The sequence below is a fragment of the Kogia breviceps genome, chromosome 9 (assembly GCF_026419965.1).
Source record: "Kogia breviceps isolate mKogBre1 chromosome 9, mKogBre1 haplotype 1, whole genome shotgun sequence".
NCBI classification, from domain to species: Eukaryota; Metazoa; Chordata; class Mammalia; order Artiodactyla; family Physeteridae; genus Kogia; species Kogia breviceps.
Genome location: NC_081318.1, coordinates 56,831,762 through 56,848,141, shown reverse-complemented (window position 1 = coordinate 56,848,141; position 16,380 = coordinate 56,831,762). Strand labels below are relative to the sequence as shown.

Genomic DNA, 16,380 nt, shown 5'->3' with positions numbered 1-16,380 from the left:
ACGCCCCTCCTCGCCTGCGCCCCCTCCTCGCCAGCCCCGGTGCGCCCTCCGGGCAAAGGCTGCCGGGGCCGAGGGTGCGCCCTGGAGGCCCGCGGGGAACTCAGCGAGAGCTGGAAGTGCCTGCGGCGAGGCTCAGACTGGGCGGGCGCCCCCCATGCCTCTCCGGCCGCCGCGCCGCCTCACTCGGGAGAGAAGAGGGGGCGGTGGCTCTTGCCTCCGCCTCGCGGTCAAATCCAGCTCATGCTCCAGCCTGGCGCGCGCGTGCAGCCCGGGCCTCCCCCCTCCCCTCCCCCGCCTCCGGTTCAGCCGCTAGCGCGCCCACTGCCGCCACCACCCCAGTCCCCGAGCCGCCCGCCACCAGCCCCAGACAGCCCGCAGCCCCAGCGACAAACTGCAGGAACGGCAGCAGCTCGGCAGCCGACCCGGAAGCTCTTCCACCGCCAACCGCGAGGCTGCGAGGGGCGTGAACCCGGAAGCGATTTCCTCGCCCCGGTAGCATCGGGATGGAAAGCTAAGACCTTTGAAGATCTGGAATCCCTTAGTTTGGGGAGGGGGTGAGGTGTATGTGGCACTGAGCTGAGAGGAAAGGGAAGGCCAATAAAGAGCCTGTGGACAAGAGGCTCTCCGAGTCCAGAGATCCGAGCTCTCGAGGCGCGGGGTGCGGAACGCGGCCGAACACGCCGGGCGGCTTCTGGTGGCGACCGAGTGTTTTCCTGTCACAGGAAGTTGGGCCTGGCCGCTGGGAAAGTGAAGGGAAGGAGAAATGAGAAAGCGGTGACGGTCCCCCGCCCACCAGGTGACTGTCCCACCCACTGAATTGAATGTAGCGGCCCGGGAGGTCCTCGGCCCCCCGCACGGGTGAGACGAGGAGGAGCACGATTCAGACTCCAGCGAGAGAAACGGAAAGGTAGGAGGCCGAACTATCTCCATCCACATCTAGTTTTTCCAGGCAAGGACTTTACTTCTTACAAGTAATTACAAAGACGCCAAAGACCCTTTTTGGGTGGCGGCTCTAGGTGCAGAGAGGCGTGCACGTCCTTTTCCGTTAGTGGACGCTGATGGGCGGTGGCGGAGGAAAAACCTCCTAGGCAGAGTGTTGATTTTTGTCATTTCCGGAAAAGCGATTCACAACTTGTCCTTGCAGCTCACCGCTCCTCTCTGTCCCTCTCTCCATCTTTTAAGGCTTTGGGCTTTCGTTCTTTGCTCGTTTCTCCATGGTGTTTTTAGCTTCACCAGAAATCTTTGATCTAGCTGACCTGACGTAGGATCTCACCTCCATGATTCACTTCTCACTGTTGGAGAGTTTTTCTGTCTTCAGTTTGCTTACAGAAGCTTCTCTCAGCATCATGTCTTTTAACTACTTTGTTGTCCTCATCTTATTTTGGGGGAAATGTCAAAAACTCAAAAATGTTTCCATAACAGTAGGAAAACAAATAATTCATTCCATGATCTTTTTGACTTAAACCCAAGTTAATGTGTTAGTTGGTTTCCCCTTCGAACTGGGTTGAAGAACTACAGTAGCAGTTGATATAAAACATATTTAGATATACTACGGATGAAATCATGCTCCCCCAAATAACCTCCTTAAATATACTTGTAGGAATTCATTTGTTTCCCAATTCCACTATTACTTAGTTCCTTCTCTGTTAGCCAGATTTAGTATAATTGCATTCAGAAGTTATTTGAAGATTATTAAATACCTTAAATTACAGAATAGAATGTTACTTAACAGAAGGAAAGTACTTGAAAATTACCGATGGTACTTTTTGATACTACCTGATGATTGGTAGAACTGGTTGAAAGGACAAGGACAAAGCAAGCTGTGTTAGAAGTAGCACCAGTGACTATTTTCTATTCTGCTTTATTATTACTTCCTCTCTTTTTATTACTATAAACCAATTTGAGTGGCAAAAGGATGAAATTTTTAATCGTCAGCATATCCCTGTAGGGGAATTCTTACAGATATTTAGTTGCCATCGCTTCTCTCTAATGTTACAATGCTTTAAAATATTAAATTGTTCCAGGAGAGTGGAGAAGTGGCAAGTAACTTAGCTACTCTACCTCAGTTTTTTCTCCTTTAAAATGGAGATAATAATAATACCTACTTCATCAGGTTTGGGGGAGAATAAAATGAGTTAATGCATGTAAAGCACTTAGCACAGTGTCTAGCACATAATAAACATTATAGGTGTTAGCACTTATTCATATTATTTTAAAAGCATAATAACATGGGTTTTATTAGGTTGAGAAACATTGCTTAAGGATGGAGGAGAAGGGATCAGGAACATCCTACAGAACCCTAAGATAATCCTCCTTTTTTTGTTTTTATTCATGAAGTACACTTTATGTTCATTATTGGTAATTTCTATTAGCGTGTACTTTGTAAATCATATTGTCAATTTTGACTTCTGGTAACTAAATTTACAATACCTATATTCATGTACTGAATCTTCTCTTTTTCTTCATTGCAAACAACTTTTAAAGTTTGTCCATCTGGGGAATTCCGTGGCGGTCCAGTGGTTTATGACTCTGCCCTTTCATTGCACAGGGCCCGGGTTCAATACCTGGCCAGGAGACTAAGATCCTGCAAGCCTTGCAGCGCGGCCAAAATAATAAAGTTTGTCTCTCTGTACTCTATATAGCAAATGTTTCTCATTAAAGACATTATTGGCAGTTTGTTCACAGGACTGTTTTTAGTAAAGATGTTAACAAACCTCCCCCCATGGGGACTAAATGGCATCTGTTCTCCCCATTTCTCCCGTCATAGTGACGAGAAATGCCCCTACAGATTTTCAGATTATCCCAGGTAGGTATCACTCCCAATTGAGAACCACTTCTACATATTTGTAAGGCCTTATTAGTCAGGCAGCATATTATCATTTATGCTTAAGCATTTTCCAGAAAATGCCACATATTTCCTATACTTAGTCACTTGAACCTTTATCTAAAATTCAGTCTAAACACATTACAAACTCTAGTTATAGATTTTTCTGTTATTTTTAGCTCAGATTGCCCTCTTCCAGTCCTTTTGCATGTGTTTCTGCCTTAGCAGTTTTGCCTTCATATATTAGTAGCTTCTGTTCTTTTCCTCACTTAAGCCTTTGTTTCCTTCTTTCATGTCACTGGAAGTATGTATATTTCAAACATTCAAGTATGAATATTTCTTGAAACTCAATTTTTAGAATCTTTGGGGTACATTAACATTAAATGGCATGAAAACAAAATGCTATAACCCTCATGGTTTTTTAAAATTATATCACATTTATCTTTTAAAAATTGAGTGGATTGTGCAATACCAAGTATTCTAGAGAAGTGATAAATATTACCAAATAAAGCTTTTTGCTAATAGATGTTTTTTTAACATGAGTTGAACAGCACAGGAATTGAATTGCTTTAAATTGTGTTTAGAAAACTAAGAATTACTTGATTTCTCTTTTTAGGTGCTTAATAGAAAAAAGGGTTTCTGTAATAGTGCCATATATGTTACAAAATGTATTCACAATGCAATGTCTTTCTTTTGGGGGCTGGCAGTCTTCAAGGAGGCATCCGTACGTTTCAAAATTTGTTGGGTTTTATTATCTTGAAGTTATTGTTAATCTGAGGTGAAAAGTAATTGCTAAATAGAAATTCTGAGAAGAAAAGAGCCTCATTTTTTTTACTTAGTATAGAAAGTGCTGTTGTATGAGGTGGGTTTTAAGATGATCTTATGGAAAAACTGAACTGAAAAAAATTCCACAAGGTATAGAGTGAAAATGAATGTCTTCAAAACTTTCCACAAAATGAAATGTCTCAATCCTAATGTTTTCTGTAGTTTCTCTGTTGAGATAGCTGTAGTTTCTCTGGATCTAAATCAGTGAAAATTTTTATAATCCAAAATAAAATTTTTATAATTTATAACTAAATTTTATAATTTAAAATAATTTATAAATTAAAATAATTAATTTTTATGCAATAATTTTAATGGTTCTTTTAATTTTAGGCTAACGTTTACTTAAAATGTCTTAAGTTACTGGATTTTAAAAACATTTCTTTTAAAGGAAATTTTCCAGTTATAAGGCAGTGGAAGCAAGTAAATTAAAGGCTTTTGTTATTACACAAGGAAGCAAATTAAAGGTTTCAAAATGACTTTATTAATTGCAGTTGAGAAAACAGAATAAAGTCCTCTATCTCCTCTCAAAAGACATTCAAAACCTTTCTTGAAAATGAGCTCTTTTTTTTCTATGAGAGTTGGGGCAATAAGGAAATCATTAAATATGAACAGGTCATTTTAATGCCTAATGGACTTTAAAAAAAACTGAAGAAGTTTCATCTCACCATGTCCAGGAAAGCAACTCCTTGCTTGATGTTCTTTTAGAAATTTACTGGCATATAAATGAGAGGAAGTTTTTTTTAAAAAAATAAATAAAATATATTCAATACAAAGAGATGTGTTTTAATCTAGCCATGAAAAAAATCAATAATAGCACTTAATGAAGAGATGGAACTATCAAACAACCGAGAGTGTTTGAACTTCAGTTACTTGTTAGAAATTGCCTAATGGAGACTTCAGATTAGTCTGGGGAAAAAAGTGTGCATGTGTATGTATATTTAAATATATATATTCTATATTTGGAAGAAAATTTTTGGATTATCTAGGGAATTGATAATGGAAGTGGGAAATATTCTTAAGTCGTCATCAGAAAGCTTTTATCAACTGACTAAATGTTTTTGAGTCTGTGATAGGCACCTCCAATGAAAATTATAAACTATCCTTTAGTTCATCCAAATGTCAGATATCAAAGTTCTTTTTAAAGATTCTGGAAAGAATGTCAATGGCAGCTATCTATTTCTAGCTTCCAAACTATTAACAGTATGACATTCACTTGTGCAATTTATGGAAAATAAGTGGTTACTATTCTAAATTGCTAGTTCAAGCCATTTTTTACTTAGTATTTACAAGACATTTTATAATCATATCACCTTTTTTTAGGTCCAAAAGGCAGATTCTTATGCTGTTAAGACCTATGAAAGTATGTATCCCCATTTTAAAAAGCAAAAATCTACCTTTAATAGAAAAGGAAAAAAGGACAAGGTAATCTTAAATTATAAACAAAGGTTTTGAATGGTAACATATAATCAGTTATCTCTGACTTGCTTTTTACATAGTATATGTATTCTAAGATAGAAAAAATCAACATTTTATTTTTTAAATTGTTTTTCAAAGTGGTTATGTGTCCTTTAATTTAATCTTTCAAGGGATTTCTTTGTTTTATAAAGCAATGGGAAATCCAGAAAACATAGAAGATGCGTACGTTGCTGTTATTCGGCCAAAGAATGCTGCCAGTCTCAATTCTCGGGAATACAGAGCTAAGTCATATGAAGTGAGAACGATTTACTAACATTTGATTTTCAACCATTGAATGTCATTCTCCATTATCATTTTCATTTACGTATAAAGTATAACAGTAGCCTGTAAATTCTTGTTGATAACCTTGATCTTGACAAGCTAGAATTTACAGTCGTAGATCTGCCCATCATCATGTCTTTTCTGCTGCATGTGTTTTGACCATTTTTCTATTCATTGATATGGATAAATTATTAGATATTAAAAGTTACTTATTTGAGTTTTACTTATATAACTTATGAGAGTTTGGTTTTTAGTACAGTTTACGGAATGGCTCTCAAAAATTGAAAAAAAAATTGCAAAATTCAGCTTATTCAAAATTCCAACCTAAATTTTGTTCTTCGTTGTTTTCACAAAGAACTATTTTTAAAAGTTCATTATAAAATATCTTTACCTTTAATTAAGTTTTAGGCAATTAAGTTACTTCTCTGTAGTCTTGAATACATATATTAGTAAACATGATTGAGGCTCCCGCCAAAAAAACCCAAAGCAGAATTGTTATCTTTTCTATACAGCAGATTTCAAGCATCATAAAATACTTCTAATCTAATCTAACTCAACTAACTTCTCTAGTATTTTGCTTTAATTGCTTTTTTAAGGTTAGTTTTCTGAAACCTATTAAGGGATACTGCAGGGGTTCTGAGGTGACTGCTGCTTCAGCAGTGCTCTGGCTTACTGGTTCTCGGTCTTGGCTACACTGTTAAATCACCTGGGAAACTTTAAAATTTCCAGTACCAGGACCCTACTCCCCGACATTCTGATTTAATAGGTCTGAGATGAAGCTGTGCATTGATACTGTTTAGAAAGTGTCCAGGTTATTCTTATATGCAGCTAGGGTTAAGAAAGACTGCTGGCTTATTATATTCTAGGGCAAGTAAATTTTATTTTAAACACTCTCTTAATCTTATTTTTCTTATCTAAGATTTTGTTGCATGAAGTTCCCATTGAAGGACAGAAAAAAAAGAGAAAGAAGGTTTTGCTGGAAACTAAACTTCAAGGCAACAGTGAAATAACACAAGGCATATTGGATTATGTAGTAGAAACCACCAAACCAATTTCTCCTGCAAACCAGGGTATCAGAGGTAAGAAACTTTTCTTTTTAACACAGTTGGCTTTAAATGCTTGTGGAGAAAGACTTTGTAAAAAGTAGATTAAAATCAGTTTCTTTTTATGTTCCTTTTCATTTGAAAAACTTGAAAAAGACTCAAATTTCTAGGGTTTTTTTTTAAGGTGCAGCCAGTCCCCCTTCAAAAAGTAACTTAACAATTTTTTTTAAGTTAAAAAATATTTTTGAAATGTTTAAATAATTTTAAGTAAAAAAAAATTGAAAATATTTAAATTGTGTTAATGATTTGTTCAAGAGAGAGAGGAAGCCAACGGGTGGCTTGAAAATTAAAAGAAAGCACAAAATTACTTTTGTTAGAAGTATATTTCCCTAGGTAAGTATCTGTGAACTACTATGTTTGTTTCTCTACTCCAGGACAAGAGAAAACTATAAATCTCTCTCCATAACTAAGTAACAGTCAAGATTTTGTGTATTAGAGCAAGTCCTATTAATTACCAGTCAGCAGAGGTTTTCTTCCCATTTGGTCACAAGAAGAAGATCATTTTCAAAGAGCCAAAATGAATTGTAGAAGTATTCACCCTGAAAGGTTCAGGCCTCATTTAAAACATTAGATAATCTATAGCCTATGAAACTGATTAAACATTAATGATCAATTTTATCAGGCTGTGGCCTCACAAGAAGCATATAGGAGAAGTTAAGAAATTATATACTCTGTCCAGGATTCAGACATTATAATTAAAAAGGTAAAGCTAATTTCAGTCAAACAGCAGTTGGAAACAGTTGTTGATAGTGAGGCAAAGCATACTTCTCTGTGCCTAGTTTTTGGTTTTTTAAAGCTTATTTCGTGTTTTTTTTCTATTTGTTCATCTTTATAGAGATTAGTTGTCTAATTCATCTCTCACTAAAGAGACTATTTTTGTTGCAGAGATAAGGCTGAATCCTGTCATTTGATTTGTTGGTTATTTGGGATAGTTGTTCTCTAGAGATAGCCGAACTAAGCCTGTTTCATAACTTCTGGAGGTACCATTCACCATATTTACCTCCCCAACTGGTAACCTCCTCAATAGGGCTTGCAGGGTTTTTGTGGCTTGGGGCTCTGAGCATTGTAACTCGAGATTATAAGAACTTCCTGCATAAATTTACTGATCTTTGATACACATTCTGAGTACTACAGAGAGAATCCCCTTTCCCTAATTGTCAGATTGACTTTTTTAATAAAATGATCTAGAAATTGTTCTTAGCTAAAAAGGGGGACTATCCCTGTGGGTGATCAAGGCAAGTGAAAGGCTCTTTTGGATGCCACAAATCTGTCAGCCTTTTCTACCTCAGTCTTGGACTTCTCTGATAAATTTTCATCCAGATTTCTTTTACTATCACTAAATTGTTATAGTTATCAGGATCTATTCTGAGATCAAATTACTGAGACAAAGTCTGAGCCCAAATCACATATTTGAGCTGAGATAGACAAGTCATAATTTGCTATGAATTAGCCAAACTCTACTACTTGGTTCATTTACCAAGAAGGGGGATATAAGTGATATCAGTGTTAACAAAAATATCCCCCGGCCCAGAGGGCTCGGTAGTTTGTCTTAGGAGAAGTTACAAGTGGATAGGCACCCTGAAACATGTCTAGCACAATTATGTCTTATATACTTAGACAATAGAATGTACTAATACATTTTCAGGCAGCTTTTAATAAGAGAAATGAAAGTAAAGAAGTTTTACTTAACTAAATAGACAGTTATATCAATGAACCATACCATACCTGACTATCCTATTCAATTGAGGTTTTCTAAAAGTGTGAAATATTTTTATAGAGTAATATGATTTCTTATATAAGCATCACATGAAAATTACCAATGACTTTATAATAGCAGTAGTTGTGCCTTTTTGTGCAGTGCTATATATAGTTTATAAAGCACTACCACAATTACTTATTAATGAAATTCTAAAATTGGTCCTGTGAGTTGGTATATAGTCATTTTTACATCTGTAAAATGGAAATGCAAACATAGGTTGTCACCTACAAAAATCATATTCCCATTAGTGGAGGAGTTAGGACTAGAACCTCATTTCCCAACTTGTAATCAGTGCTTTTCTTTCCCCGCATGACAGATCTCATAGTTGCATATATAATTTTCAAAGTAGGCAATTAAACAATGGATCGGAACTGGATTTAGGGAAGCTGCAAGGCAGGAAAGATTAAGTGGGAAAAGATCTCAAACCAGACAAAAGAAATATTGCTTCTGAAATTTATTAGAATGTATCTAACACTTATATTTTGTACAAGTGTCCATTTTGTAAAAAAATTGGAGGCTATAATAATAATGTGCCATAATAATCACAAATATTGACTCCAGCATTGTGTGAATGAATGAAGCTGCTTGAACTCATATTATCTACCTGTCCACAGAAGGCATCCAGCCAGGCATTCCTACCTGGGTCAAGAACAAGGTTCTGTTTCTTGGGGTGGGGAGATTGGAAGGGTTGATAAAAATTATGACAAAGGTATCCAGAATATGAAAGGTTTTAGAGTGAAAGACTTGTAGGATATTATTTATAGCCCTCTTGCTGCCAAATCAGGAACAACCAACTAAGTATAAGAATGGTGGTTACAATTCAGAACAATAGTTTATAGCCCAATCAGATTTTAATAAAAACTGAAATTGAGGGTGGAGGTTGAATATTAAATAAAGAGCTGCTAAACTTTAAGACTTTGCAGTTTATGTACACTACGCTTCTTGGCCAGCTTAGACTTTAGTGAAACTCTTACCATCTACATCCCAACTGAATGAAGTATATGCCTGTTCACCTTGCAGGATGTGTTGCTGTTCAGCTGCTCTGTCAGTCCTTAGCAGGACGGTTTTCCTTGCTATGTATAGGAAGCTTCTCTTCTAGTGAGTCAGAACAGGGGACCTATTGGTTGATTGTCCACAGAATGATTTACGTTATTATCAGAATTACCAGTTTTTATTAGTGCCCATAATAAAATTGACTTTTTATATTTCAGTTCCTCTTAATACTGCCTTTAAAATATTTTTTCTAATTCTCAAGGTAATATATAAGATTTTTAAAGGCCTATTATTTTTATCTTTACTGACTTAAAAAAAATGATTAGGAAAACGAGTGGTACTAATGAAGAAATTTCCTCTGGATGGGGAGAAGATGGGCAGAGAAGCGGCATTATTTATTGTTCCATCAGTTGTCAAAGGTAAAGTCTAAGTTTCACCATATGAATCTTTGTGTACCTTAGGTGCTAAGTTAAAGTCTGTTGAGGAACTTAGGAATTTGGCTTCATAGTTACTATTGTAATACTATTATAAAATACATGTTTTTAAGATAATGGAAGATGGAGAAATTTGTTACTTAAAAAGATGTTTGGATTTCAAAGTAATATTCAGGCTTCCAGACTGATCAGTAATGTTTTTATTTCTGTTTTTAAAAGTAGAACAAGAAGTGAGGAAGGAAGCCATAATCGAAACAAAAAGTTTTTAGCTTATAATGAGGGATTTTTCAGACTGTGCTATATAGGTAGAATAGAAATAAAAATTTATGTATTTTGGAAAATTAACAGATTATGATCAGAACCTATCTTATATTTGGGAAAAGAAAGTGTCAGTAATAGTTCTAAAATACTCTTCCCAACAGTAGTGGTAATATTTAAAGAACTTAGATCTAATATGAAAATTTAATTTGAGCTTTGACAAGGAATTTATCCTATTATCCTGGAATAATAGAAAAAATATTGAGTTTCAGTGCAGACCTTGCAGCCCACTAATTTTGTGTTCTGGGCAGATCACCTCTTTAAGCCTCACCTCTTTATTTGTAAGATAGGTATCTGCTCCTACTTGGTTCATCGTGCTGGAAGAATTCAGTGAGGTATTAGATGTAGAAATCACTTTGGAACCTGTAGAGTCCTGGCCTCATGTAAGGCAGTAATAATACTGATGATATATTAATGACCCACTGTGGACATCTCATCAGACTGCTGCTACACAGTGCTTACACATATTTTATTAGCCAGCTCTACCATTCCAGAATTTTTTTTTTCCCCAGCCATACTTAGGTTAAACAGATCAGTATGTTAAATGGTGCTGGAAATCTTATTATTAATCAGAATTTTACAATATTGTTGAGGAAAAGAAAGGGGAGACAATTTCTGTAGTCCTCCAGGATTCTAAATTCTGCATTCACCCAAATGGATAAAGTCACAGAGCTGACCAGCACTTGAATCCAAGTCTACTAATTTAAAATCTAGAACAATTTATGTTATACTTAACAATTTTTTTAACATACTGTGTACTTCTAAATAAAAATCATGCAGTCGTAAACCTTTTATATGATGGCATAATTCTTCATTTTTCTTTTTCAGATAATACTAAATACACGTATACTCCAGGATGCCCAATTTTTTACTGCTTACAAGATATTATGCGAGTCTGTAGTGAATCCAGCACTCACTTTGCTGCACTTACAGCAAGAATGTTAATAGCCTTGGATAAGTAAGAACTGCTATTAAAAATATTTTTTAATAAATCAAATATATGTTCATATTAGATATTAGCTCTGAGAGATAGAAATTCTTTTGGAAGAAAATAATAAAATTAATAATATATATTTTAAGAAATGGTAAGTTTTTGAAGTATAATATAAAAATTTTAAACCCCAAAGACAAGATTGTCCTGATTTGCTTGCAACATGTTAAGTTTATTCTTAGAAAATGACAAAGATTGCCCTGGCCTAAGAATTAAGATTCCTTTGTTATAAAACTAGATTTAGTATTGATTTACCCTTATCAGTGAACAAGTCGTTTCACCTGTCATGCCTTTTGTCTTTCTGTAACAGCAGGTCTAATGTCACCTATATCTCAGTGGTTTAAATTTTTAAAGGGCTTCATGTTTTTAGAAAAGGATTTTAATTATTATTATGTTAGATGCATTAAAAAAATAGTTTGCTATGTCCAATAACAGAACTTTTATTTACAGTAAATGAAGTACTTAACACTAATTAAAATTATAAAAATCCCGGGACTTCCCTGGTGGCACAGTGGTTAAGAATCCTTCTGCCAATGCAGGGGACACAGGTGTGAGCCCTGGTCCGGGAAGGTTCCACAAGCTGCAGAGCAACTAAGCCCGTGCACCACAACTACTGAGCCTGAGCTCTAGAGCCCGTGAGCCACAGCTACTGAGCCTGTGTGCCACAACTGCTGAAGCCCATGCAGCTAGAGCCTGTGCTCTGCAACAATAGAAGCCACTGCAATGAGAAGCCTGTGCACCTCACTGAAGAGTAGCCCCCACTCGCCGCAACTAGAGAAAGCCCGGTGCAGCAACGAAGACCCAGCAGAGCTAAAAATAAATAAATTTATTTTTTAAAAAAAATTATAAAAATCTGAATGTAGTATTAGAAAGAGTCACACATCAGAGTTGGATAGTAGTTTAGTTTTTTCATCTTCACTTTTTAACAAATACATCTACTACCTCTTCTTTTTATTTTGCCAGGTGGTTAGATGAACGTCATGCACAATCTCACTTTATTCCGGCTTTATTCCGACCTTCTCCTCTTGAGCGGATAAAAACTAATGTTATAAACCCTGCATATGCTACTGAATCAGGTCAGACAGAAAACTCACTACATATGGGCTATAGTGCACTAGAAATAAAGAGTAAAATGTTAGCCCTAGAGAAAGCAGATACCTGTATTTACAACCCTTTGTTTGGATCAGATCTTCAATATACAAACCGGGTAAGAGTTGAATGAATTTTGGCTCTGGTTTCAAAAGACATTTCATTTCAAATGTAATTTTTTTTTCCTGAGATAAATGCATCTATTACTAATTGTAAACATTAAGATGACATCCACACTTAGCTCTATTTTTATACATCAAAGTCAAGTATCTAAAGCTCAATATCTAAAGCTGTTTTTGTTTTGTTTTGTTTTCCCTTTCTAGGTAGATAAAGTGGTAATAAATCCATACTTTGGTCTAGGAGCTCCAGACTACTCAAAAATCCAAATTCCCAAACAGGAAAAATGGCAGAGAAGCATGAGCAGTGTCACAGAAGACAAGTACTGTTCTGGTTTTCCTCCACATTGCTTTTTAAACACCTACATTCTAATGTTAAAATACTGTTTAAAATGATATATGCAATTAGTATGCAATGTAATCATTGCATAAATGATTTAGTTTACAGCTGCTCAGTGAAACATAGATTTCGTAGATATGTCACATTTGTTTCAAAACAATCTGAATTTCAACAGTGCCTTTTTTTTTTTCTTCTTTTAATGATTAGGGAACGACAGTGGGTAGATGATTTTCCTCTCCATCGAAGTGCCTGTGAAGGAGATTCGGAATTATTAAGCCGACTTCTCAATGAAAGATTTTCAGTCAACCAATTAGATAGTGACCACTGGGCACCCATTCATTATGCATGCTGGTAAATAGATTATTCTTTTGTTTTTAGAAAGAATGAATCCTTAGTTTATAAATGTTAGTGCTTCTTTTCAAAGCTGTTCTCATTCCAGCCACTTTTTCCTCTACCATGTTTGCCTTATGAGCTTTCTCTGTAGTAATCTTTGATTACTGTGTATGTGCCACACCGTTCAGATTTACAAGGTCTGCCCCACAGGAAAAGTATCATTAATGTTCTCAGGCATCCTGAGGTCATGCAGTAGTATAGCTAATGACTAGCAAGTGCCATTGCACAGCACACGGTCCCTTATTCACCCTTGCAATTTCTATTGTTTTGTACTGGAGTTGTGTTATGTTTGTTTATCCTTATTATATTTTATTTTATTATTTTTTACTTTTGGCTGCTTTGGGTCTTCGTTGCTGCGTGCAGGCTTTTCTCTGGTTGCAGTGAGTGGGGTCTACTCTTAGATGCAGTGCACAGGCTTCTCACTGCAGTGGCTTCTCGTTGCAGAGCACAGGCTCTAGGCACGTGGGCTTCAGTAGTTGTGGCATATGGGCTCAGTAGTTGTGGCACACGGGCTTAGTTGCTCCGTGGCATGTGGGATCTTTCCAGACCAGGGCTTAAACCTGTGTCCCCTGCATTGGCAGGCGGATTCTTAACCACTGCGCCACCAGGGAAGCCCTATCCTTGCCCTATCCTTATTATAAAATTTACATGTGTTAGCTACTTATGATTTGACCTTGCATCATGTTAGAAAAGTATTCTTTTAGTTCTTTGGAAAGCTGTGGTATCCGGAAACACCAAAAGTTTTCATTAGAATTAAAGCCTTCCTTTTTTTTCTTCATTCTTTTTTATGTGAGGGATTAGCGCACAGGATTGGAGTTAGCTATTTCCACTAGTTGCCCAGTGTAGTTCTTGCTCTCGTACTCTTCTCACATAATAATAACTCTTCCCCTCAGCCTGGGCTGCGTTCTTAAATTTATGTTCGTAGCAGTAGTTAACTATTTGCTGTAGCCTGTCCTCTGGAAAGGATGTGATGAAGTTATTTATCATTATTTCTTATGGGAAAGTTGCTTTTGACTTACTGTTTAAAGTGAGCTTCTTTGGCTAGTTTAAGAAGTGCCTGCACTATTTACTGCCTGTTAAAGTCCACAACTTTTCAGCTGCATGATGTTGAGCAAGTGACTTTACTTAAGAGGTCCCCAACCCCCAGGCTGTGGACCGGTATTGGTCCACAGCTTGTTAGGACCCGGGCCGCACAGCAAGAGGTGAGCTCCACGCGAGCAAGCGAAGTTTCATCTGCCGCTCCCCGTCACTCACGTTACCTACCGCCTGAACCACCCCCCCCCACCCCCCACCCCCGTCTATGGAAAAATTGTCTCCCACAAAACCAGTCCCTGGTGCCAGAAAAGTTACTGCTGCTTTACTTTACCTCTCTGCATCTTAGTTTATTTATCTATATGTAAAATACATTAATTAGATCATTTTCAACTCAAACTCTTTTTATTTCGCTGTGATCAAATAGCTTATTGATCAATATTTCTGATCTAGTAGCTAAATATAGTTGCTTTTAATATATTTTCTCCATTAAAAATATGCTATTTCCTTAAAAATATGCTCCTTTATTAAATAAATATGCTCTTAATTTTTTTTCTGTTTCCTTAAAAATATATTCTTTTATTCTATAAATGTATTCTTAATTGTTTTACCATTACTGGGAATTTTTATACTCAGATTTAGAAAGAGTTACCCTGAATCTTCTTTCACTGAACTTACAGTTGTTTCTTCAGATTACTGGTAGATACTGGTAGCAGCAGCAGTACCAGAAGAAATCACATGCTTTTTCTTGAGCTAAACAAAAAGAGGTAGAGAATATAGTTCCAACTCCAAGAAAGTACACTGTGGAATTGAAAAAGACAGAGGCAGTAAATTTTAGCTTAGGAATCCCAAATTTATATTTGCCTATATTGTTGCCCTTTTTGCGGCAGGGCCCTTTTTTCTTCTCTATTAAAAGAATGGTAATATTTTCAACTGCCTATTACATAAAAACAGAAGTATGGTATAGTATTTAATGTGCTTTGGAATGTACCTACGTTTCAGACCCAACTGAAACTTTTAGTTCCTAAAAGTATGGCCTTTAGCATGTCTCTAGGGATCTGTTTCTTTATCTAAAAGATGAGCTTAAATGCAAATAAATGCTTTGAAGCGTACCTGGCAGTAATAAGCACTCAAAAAATGTTGTCTGTTATTAAAGTGTTATAAAAATTTAAAGATTTTAATGTCTGAATCTAAAATTCATTAATCTATTGTATTTTTATTTGTAAAGTCTTATTACTGCAATACGCCAAGGAATTGTTTTATCCTTCAATAAAACTAATTTCTGTCAGCTGGAAATAATAACCAAGTTTAATATACCACTAGTAGTATAGGTCACCTTGCAATACTTTTTATTTTTTTTATTTTTGGCTGCGTTGGGTCTTTGTTGCTGTGCGCGGGCTTTCTCTAGTTGCGGTGAGCGGGGACTACTCTTCACTGTAGTGTGCAGGCTTCTCATTGCAGTGGCTACTCTTGTTGCAGAGCATGGGCTCTAGGTGTGCAGGCTTCAGTAGTTGCAGCGTGCGGGCTCAGTAGTTTTGGCTCATGGGCTCTAGAGCGCAGGCTCAGTAGTTGTGGTGCACGGGCTCAGTTGCTCCGCAGCATGTGGGATCTCCCAGACCAGGGCTCGAACCCATGTCCCCTGCATTGGCAGGCAGGTTCCTAACCACTGTGCCACCAGGGAAGTCCTGCAGTACTTCTAATAAGATAGATAATTTGATTCATGTGAATTTGATTGAAGACTGATTTGACTGTTTAGTAAAGAACATAAATTACTTTATCTTGGAAATGTACTCTTATTCACTAACTGGTACAAGGATTGAGAAGGGGAATACTGGGCTATCTCATCAAGAGAGTGGGATTTGGGGCCTATCTTCATAAGCTTAGACAAGATGTTTTACCCATCTTTTTCTGTTTTCTCATCTTTAAAATGAGGTGTTTTATTAGATCAGTGGTTCTCAAACTTTTGTGTTAGGGCTCCTTGTCATTCTTCAAAATTATAGGATCCTAATTAGCTTTGGTTTATGTGAAGTATATCTAGTGTTATTTACTATATTAGAAGTTTAAACTGAAAAATATTTTAAGCATTTCTTAATTCATTTTAAAATAACAATAAACATATATTAACATAAATAACAAAGTTTTATGAAGTATGCCCTTATTTTCCAAAAACAAAAAAATTAATGAGAAAAGTAGCATTACTTTACATTTTTGCCTCTTTTTACTGTCTAGCCTTGTAGAAGACAGTTGGATTCTCACATCTGATTCTGCCTTTAATTTGCTGCAATTTTCATGTCAGGTAGCTTCTAGAAAACTCCATTGTACACTTATGAGAAAATGGTAATGAAAAGGGCAGATAACATCTTAGTATTATTATGAAAATACATTTGACCAAGAGGACACCCTGAAAAGATTTCAGAGATCAAAGA

At 36.5% G+C, this 16,380-nt stretch overlaps 2 protein-coding genes across 3 annotated transcripts in view; one reads left to right on the top strand and one right to left on the bottom strand.

The window, feature by feature from the left end:
• The window catches only part of ANKIB1 (ankyrin repeat and IBR domain containing 1), a 194,872-nt gene that overhangs the window by 134,853 nt on the left and 43,639 nt on the right, over nucleotides 1–16,380 (bottom strand). The window lies entirely within an intron of this gene.
• The window catches only part of KRIT1 (KRIT1 ankyrin repeat containing), a 37,101-nt gene continuing 20,805 nt past the window's right edge, over nucleotides 85–16,380 (top strand). The window contains exons 1-8 of one of the 2 annotated variants that reach the window (XM_059073919.2): nucleotides 85–907; nucleotides 5,257–5,360; nucleotides 6,306–6,465; nucleotides 9,568–9,660; nucleotides 10,822–10,951; nucleotides 11,948–12,191; nucleotides 12,397–12,512; nucleotides 12,737–12,880. In XM_059073919.2, coding sequence (XP_058929902.1) covers nucleotides 5,259–5,360; nucleotides 6,306–6,465; nucleotides 9,568–9,660; nucleotides 10,822–10,951; nucleotides 11,948–12,191; nucleotides 12,397–12,512; nucleotides 12,737–12,880 — 989 coding nt within the window. In that variant the 5' untranslated portion in view covers nucleotides 85–907; nucleotides 5,257–5,258. Of the gene's footprint in view, nucleotides 908–5,235; nucleotides 5,361–6,305; nucleotides 6,466–9,567; nucleotides 9,661–10,821; nucleotides 10,952–11,947; nucleotides 12,192–12,396; nucleotides 12,513–12,736; nucleotides 12,881–16,380 lie in introns of both variants that reach the window. The other variant, XM_067042499.1, reaches the window with a different exon arrangement.